This window comes from Phaethon lepturus, unplaced genomic scaffold (genome assembly GCF_000687285.1).
Source record: "Phaethon lepturus isolate BGI_N335 unplaced genomic scaffold, ASM68728v1 scaffold7904, whole genome shotgun sequence".
NCBI lineage: Eukaryota > Metazoa > Chordata > Aves > Phaethontiformes > Phaethontidae > Phaethon > Phaethon lepturus.
In genome coordinates this window covers 2215-9278 of record NW_010532612.1, presented here as the reverse complement: position 1 = coordinate 9278, position 7064 = coordinate 2215, and the positions used below count along the sequence as shown (strand labels likewise).

Sequence of the window (7064 nt, the reverse complement as noted above, 5' to 3'; positions counted from 1 at the left end):
TTTTTTTTTTTTTTTTTTTTAATAAATAAATACATATTTCTGTTCTTATAAGACTAACTTCAGAAAAAGCTGGGGGATCTAGAATACACAGGATACTTTAAGCTCTACTAGGAAATAATAACATACAAACTTAGGACATGGGCTAGTATGGGCTCTCCTCCTGCAACTATTAGGAAATAATAATTTGCAGTTTAGGTAAGAGGTATTGATTTCTGTTGAGTTTTGCTGCATAATATTGCCAACATTTTGTAATGCTTATGATATCTGCTCTGGAGGAGGCATGCATTGACTTCAGCTCTCCCCACCGAAGTGGTGTGTACAGCTCAGGTCTGACAGCTCCACCAGTTATTCTTCTAGAGGCCTGAAAAACAGCGAGAAATGCGAGACATCGTGCTTGGTACCTAGCTGAGGTCTGGACAGGGTCTGATTACAGTTCAGGTCATTTTCTATTTCCAAGACCCTGTTTTATTTTGCCATAAATGTTGTCCATTTAAGAAACCTCAACTCTTTGTTTTGTTTTTTGCTTTCAAGCCTTGTGCTGTGTTTCTGCCAGGCCACTGATACAAATCTTTTCTGAAAAAATGTGTAAACCAGTATGGTTAACTTCGTCAGGCTGTACTGATCATCCAGCCTTGCAAACTTCTGCTGATGTGGAAAAGGAAGATGTTCCTGTGGCATGGCTGTAGGATGTTAAGTGTTACCTGAGTTGCAGGATTAAGGAGAATAGGCTCCTCTAACTATAAAGCATCTGCCATGTTAGGGATAACTGTAAATATCTCTTGTCAGGATGGCAAGGTGATTTTCCCAGCACCTCCACCAAATAACATTCCTCAAGGAGCCCCTGTGAAGCAGAAGACTGTAGCAGAGCTGGAAGCGGAAAAAGCAGCTACTATTACACCTTTTAGAAAAACTATGACTAGTGCATCTGTATACACAGCAGGTAGGCAACTTCTAGAGTTGGAGAATCAGTGTAGAGTGCTCCTTATTTGGCTAATACTCTTTAAGTGACTCCTCATCTTATTCATTCAATTTAATAACTAGTTGGGAGAGCAGTTGATTGGCTGGTGTATCCTAGTGCAAAATCAGTGTAGTGTAATAATGCTTTTGAGAGGGGAAAATAAAATTTCAAAAATTTAACCAGAAGTATTAACATTTCAAACAGTGCTGACTCATGCTGTGTGCATGTATGTGTGTTTGGCTTTATTTAAATATCAGTAAAATACTTAAAATTCTGAAGGACTCCTACTACGTACTGTGTCCGTACTTTGCAGCAAAATCAATTCAGTGCTATTGCTTTCTTCAAACTTCAATGTGTTGTGTGAGACTTAAATGCCCACAATCTACTGAAGTACTGAGAGTAGGACATTTGTCTTGACAAATAAGTATTGGCTCTTCTTGTCATTTGGTATTCTGGGTGCATCAAACTTCTGCATGAGGTAATTAATGAATTGAGTATGCTTCATTTTTAACCTCTGTTCTTCATATGCATGTTTTGAGTCTTCCAAGTAGTACCTCAACATGATTGTGACTCTTCTACATTTTTGCTATGGAACAGGAAAGTGACAGGATTCAGCGTTGGTGTAGAAACGTATCTTTGCTGCTTTCTGTGCATGCATAACAAAGATGTCTGTATTATATTTATGGTTTTATTTTCTATTGTAAAAAAAACCACTAGCACCGAAAAAGCCTTGTAGTTGACAAAGATGATCCAGCTGATCTTGAAGCAAATACATGCACAAAACTCCATTTTGCCTTTAGCTCAATACTGGACTCCTGTTGTACTGAGGTTAAATGTAAGAAACCATTGAAAAGTTACAGGAAAGTTTTGCTGTGCTTTTCTTCTAGGTTTAACTGGCATGTTAGGACTGGGCATTGTTGCTCCTAATACTGCTTTCACGCAAATGGTGACAACATTTGGCCTAGCTGGAATAGTGGGGTACCATACAGTATGGGGTGTGACTCCTGCTCTTCACTCTCCACTCATGTCAGTAACTAATGCTATCTCAGGTGAGTAGCTGTCACACAACTGCTTATTTTCTGTTTGTAGTAGGCACAGCTCCTTTTACTTGAACTTTAGACAGAAGTCTGCTGATATGCCTTTTAAAATTACAAAGAACCTAGTACTACTTTGCATTTTATAAATAACAAGGACACCTGAAACATACTTGTTCTGAGAGCATGGCTTTTTCAAAAGAAGGGCAAATGTGGTGCTGTGTATTTTTAATTTTTATACGTGATTTTTCATTCTTAACCTATTTGCTTTAAAGTTTGTTTTACTTGGAGTGCTGCAGTCTCTCCTTTCATAGAAGACATCTTTCCTCCCATCTGTCCTAAACCTGGCTCTGAAAATAACTCGTTTTTTGTATTTTCTACATTCTTTTTTTTTCTTCTTCTCAAACTGTGTGTTTCAAGATAGGGGAAAAAGAAAAAATCTGAAGTGACTCCTAAGATTTATAATTCTATAAATATGTAAAATTTTATATATCTGTGTGAGTATATAGGTGACAGGTCACAAGTTTGATCTATTTTACTGTTAAAAGCAAAGTTTCTTTCATCAGACAAGTACTTGGAGGCTGGCTCGGTGCTTGAGGCACTGTACTTCAACACTATGTTCACATACTGATTTTTTTTTTTCTTTTGAAACATGTTTGTATTGCTGAAAAAGACTACGGTAGTTTTTGTTTAAATAGTAATGTGTAGAGTAGGGGTCAAAATTTGAGTTGACTGTTACCTGTTTGACATCTGAAAGGAAACTTGCTATAGGTATAGAGCCTTCTAAAGCTCAGTAAGACTTTTTTCTCTTTTAAATAGGACTAACTGCAGTTGGTGGGCTGGTATTGATGGGAGGAAGCTATCTCCCTGAAAACACTCCTCAAAGTCTAGCAGTGCTTTCGGCATTTATCTCTTCAGTCAATATTGCAGGTATGAATGTTAGGTTTTCTCCTGAGGGTAACTTCAAAGCACTTGTGTAATTCATTCATTTCTTCTAGCTCTTTAATTGTATGCATTCCAGAAATACTGTTCTAGGAATAGGATCTGAGAGCATCCATCAAGAAAGAACCACCCCTCCCAAATTTTCAAAGTAGTTATTGTATCTGGTTTGCACATCCTGTGGTGTGATCTTTTTTTAGGGAAGCATTTAAATGTGCATTTTTATTTTACAATATCCTTTGGATGATGATTATATGAAATACCTTTTCTTGTATAACCCAAGATAGTACTGCATTTGTTCTTGTATTCCTTTTCCTACTTGAAAAATATACTAGTGGCTTGCTCAAGCTTCTGAAGTCCCAGCTTCATGAATAAAAAAAATAAGAAAGTGAGCAGTGTGACTTAAAAATACTGCTTTTTGCTAGAGTAGCTAGGGAAAAGGACACAGTCATAAACTAAGCTGTGTCCTACAGTCAATGTAGAGTATGGAGCCAGTGCAAGTCCTCCAGGCTTTCCAGCTCTTCCTTTTATGAATTTCCTCCAAAGTTTAACAGGATCTTGCCTTGATTACACCTTTGTTTCCTGGTGGTTTTCCAGACTACTAGCTTTTCAGAGGCTTTATTGGTATTAGTTGTAAACTTGTGTGGTAATACGGTTTAACGAAATACTTCTTTTACAGCTTGGCATATGCTTACTTTGGGATTCTATTTTTGTAAAATTGTTCCTTTACTTTGGCCAGGTGGGTTTCTAGTTACACAGAGAATGCTGGATATGTTCAAACGTCCCACAGATCCTCCTGAGTACAACTACTTGTACCTACTTCCAGGTGGTATATTTGTAGGAGGCTATGCAGCTGCTCTCAATGGTGGCTATAATATTGAACAGGTAAGAAAATAACTTTGTGTCTCTTAGCCCACTGTTCACAGCATGGTATGCTTCTTCACTGGTTGCTCTGAGGAGTAAATAGCAAATTGGCCATGGTCTTTACATCAGCTGTTGTATTCCCACAAGGCCAATGTAAAGTTGGTTGACTTCAAATTTGCAGTCATACCCTAGATGCGGAATCTGCAAATTTTAAAAGCTTTGGTGTTTTTTTTTCTGTAGAGCAGCAGGTACTTTGTTATTTATTGGACAATGTTCCTAAATTACAGCTTAAATATTAGAGCTACAGAAATCAGTCTTAGGTTTAAATGTTTCTGAAAATTCAACTTGGTGTGACAGTTGAAGTATGTATCTGTATGGGATGAGATCTCAGCAGAGGCATGTACAGGGATTGTACCTGTAGCACCTTTTATGGTAAACTTCTGTTTGCGTTTGTTTTAACAGTAAGAAAAATCAATGTGTATTGCCTTCTGTGTTTGGAAAAAGTGCATCCAAACTCAGGGTCTTGTAATATATTTGAGTTTTTTTTCAGTTATCTAGACATGTACAGTTCGGTTCATTTAAATTTGTTTATACTTTTTGAAAACAGGGGTTCAGATGTGCTGTGAGCAAATTCTGAAATTATTCCCATAATGAACAGGACAGCTTAGCTTTGGGTTTGTACTAAAGAAAAACTTGTTTCTGATGAGAAAAATTGGTTTGACTCAAGTTTAGTAAGGTCATAAAGAGGGGAGAAAGTTTTAATAGATAACAAATTTTAATTGGCCACTATCACATCCTGTACAACAGTTCTCACAGTCAAGAGTTTTATCTTCGGTTAAGAACTGTGACTTACACACATTCTGGAGAAATCAGCCCTTTTGTGTAATAATCAGAAAGATTTTTATAATTATGCAATTTGTCTCTACTTCATGTATGCATATTGATGTTTTTCTTCTTTTAAAGATGATGTATCTGGGCTCAGGCTTATGCTGTGTTGGTGCCTTGGCTGGTCTGTCCACCCAAGGGACAGCTCGTCTTGGAAATGCTTTGGGTATGATTGGTGTTGCAGGAGGTTTAGCAGCAACTCTTGGAGGCCTTAAACCCTCGCCTGAATTGTTGGCGCAGATGTCAGGTGCAATGGCACTTGGCGGTACCATAGGTATGTGTATGATACTATAAACTAAAATACATGCTCTGTACATACATTTATGCAGCATGTACATGCACAAAATATTGTATAGCTCACAGGTGGATTGACTAACTTAAATTTATGGCTTGTGTATGTTATTTTGCAAATACGTGAAGAAAGAATCATAAGTCCCAGGGCTTTTATTCATGCATCAGGATGTGGTAAAGGATGGGGAGACTGGTGGAAGAGCAGGAGCACATCGTCTCAGACCTTTTTTTTAGGGAAGTCTGCTGCCTCCCTTGGGCCTGGGTTAAGGACATCACTAGGAAACTCCCTAGCCTGCTACAACCTTTGGACTGTTACTCACTACTGCTTTTCCATGTGGGTGGTGATGAAGCCACAATGCATAGTCCAAGGGTGATCAAACGAGACTTCAGGGCCTTGGGATGGTTGGTAAGGAAATCCAGTTCACAGGTTACTTTTTTTCCCCTCTCTCCTTTCAGTTGTGGGCAGCGGCATAGGAAGAAAGAGGTGGGTCCAGTCTATTAATACATGGCTCCATGGCTAGTGTCACTGCCACAGTTTGGGTTCTTTGATAATGGGATGGCCTACATGGCTTGCTGGCATCAGATGGGATTCACCTTTCTCAAAGGGGGAAGAGAGTCTTTGCCTGCAAGCTAGTGGGGCTTACTGGCAGGGCTTTAAACTAGATTTAAAGGGGGAGCAGGATAATATGCATTAATTACCCATGACAAGCTGTGGGATGACACGCCGACGTTAGGGGGATAGAGTGCTAGCAAGGGCCCTCAGTCTGTTGCTCTGAGAGATGCTGGCTACACTGCAGTGCATTTGAAGTCTTAATGGAGATGAGCCAGGTAATGAGGTAATAGGATCAAACAGGGAAACACCAGCAAAAGACCTCAAAGGAACTAAGGGGTGTTCCTCTAAAAGGGTGGCATGGCCAACAGCCCAGCTGAAGTGTCTGATAGAGTGCTAGCAAGGGCCCTCAGTCTGTTGCTCTGAGAGATGCTGGCTACACTGCAGTGCATTTGAAGTCTTAATGGAGATGAGCCAGGTAATGAGGTAATAGGATCAAACAGGGAAACACCAGCAAAAGACCTCAAAGGAACTAAGGGGTGTTCCTCTAAAAGGGTGGCATGGCCAACAGCCCAGCTGAAGTGTCTGTACACCAATGCACACAGCACGGGCAACAAACAGGAGGAGTTGGAAGCCACCATGATGTTAGAAAGCTATGACCTAGTTGCCGTTACTGAAACCTGGTGGGACGAATCCCATGACTGGAGTGCAGCTGTCAATGGCTACAGGCTGTTCAGAAGGGACAGGTGAGGAAGGAAGGGTGGAGGTGTTGCCCTCTATGTGAAGAAGTGGATAGAGTGTGAAGAGCTGTCTCTGAAGAATAGCCACGAGCAGGTTGAAAGATTATGGGTAAGAATCAGGGACCAAGGCAACAAAGGGAACCTCATGGTTGGTGTCTACTACAGGACGCCTGATCAAGGGGACTCCATTGATGGAGCCTTCTCACCCCAGCTACAGGAGGAAAAGTAGCACGGTGAGTTGTAGGCAATCCAGGAGACTCCTGGAGTGCATTGAGGATAACTTCTTAAGCCAGGTAATAGACAGCCCTACCAGGGATGCGTTACTGGACCTGTTGGTCACCAACGGAAGTGAGCTAATTGCTGGCTCAAGATGGGAGGCAGCTGGGCTGCAGTGATCATTCACTGGTGGAGTTTGCAGTCCTGAGGGATATCGGGTAGTCAAAGAGTAAAGTCAGGACCTTGAATTTTAAGAAAGTAAACTTCCAGCTTTTCAAGGAGTTAGTCAATAGGACCCCCTGGGAAACTGCCTTCAGGGACAAAGGAGCAGAACAGAGCTCGCAGATCTTTAAGGACACTTTCCACAGAGCACAAGAGCTCTTGCTCCCCAGGTTTAAGAAATCGGGAAAGGAAGGCAAGAGACCAGGATGGCTGAGTTGGGACCTGCTGGTCAAACTCAAAGGCAAGAAGGAAATACACAGGCAGTGGAAGCAGGGATGGGATGCTGTCTGGTTGCGTAGGGATGAGGTCAGGAGGGCCAAGGCTTGTTTGGAGCTGAACTTGGCAAGGGATGCAAAGAATAATAA

At 40.8% G+C, this 7064-nt stretch overlaps 1 protein-coding gene across 1 annotated transcript in view; it reads left to right on the top strand.

Moving 5' to 3' along the window:
- The window catches only part of LOC104619113 (NAD(P) transhydrogenase, mitochondrial-like), a gene marked incomplete at its 3' end in the record, with an annotated part of 9633 nt that overhangs the window by 368 nt on the left and 2201 nt on the right, over window positions 1-7064 (top strand). Inside the window, exons 2-6 of the mRNA XM_010284888.1 lie at window positions 787-940; window positions 1846-2007; window positions 2812-2922; window positions 3671-3816; window positions 4759-4954. Coding sequence (XP_010283190.1) covers window positions 787-940; window positions 1846-2007; window positions 2812-2922; window positions 3671-3816; window positions 4759-4954 — 769 coding nt within the window. The remainder of the gene's footprint in view (window positions 1-786; window positions 941-1845; window positions 2008-2811; window positions 2923-3670; window positions 3817-4758; window positions 4955-7064) is intronic.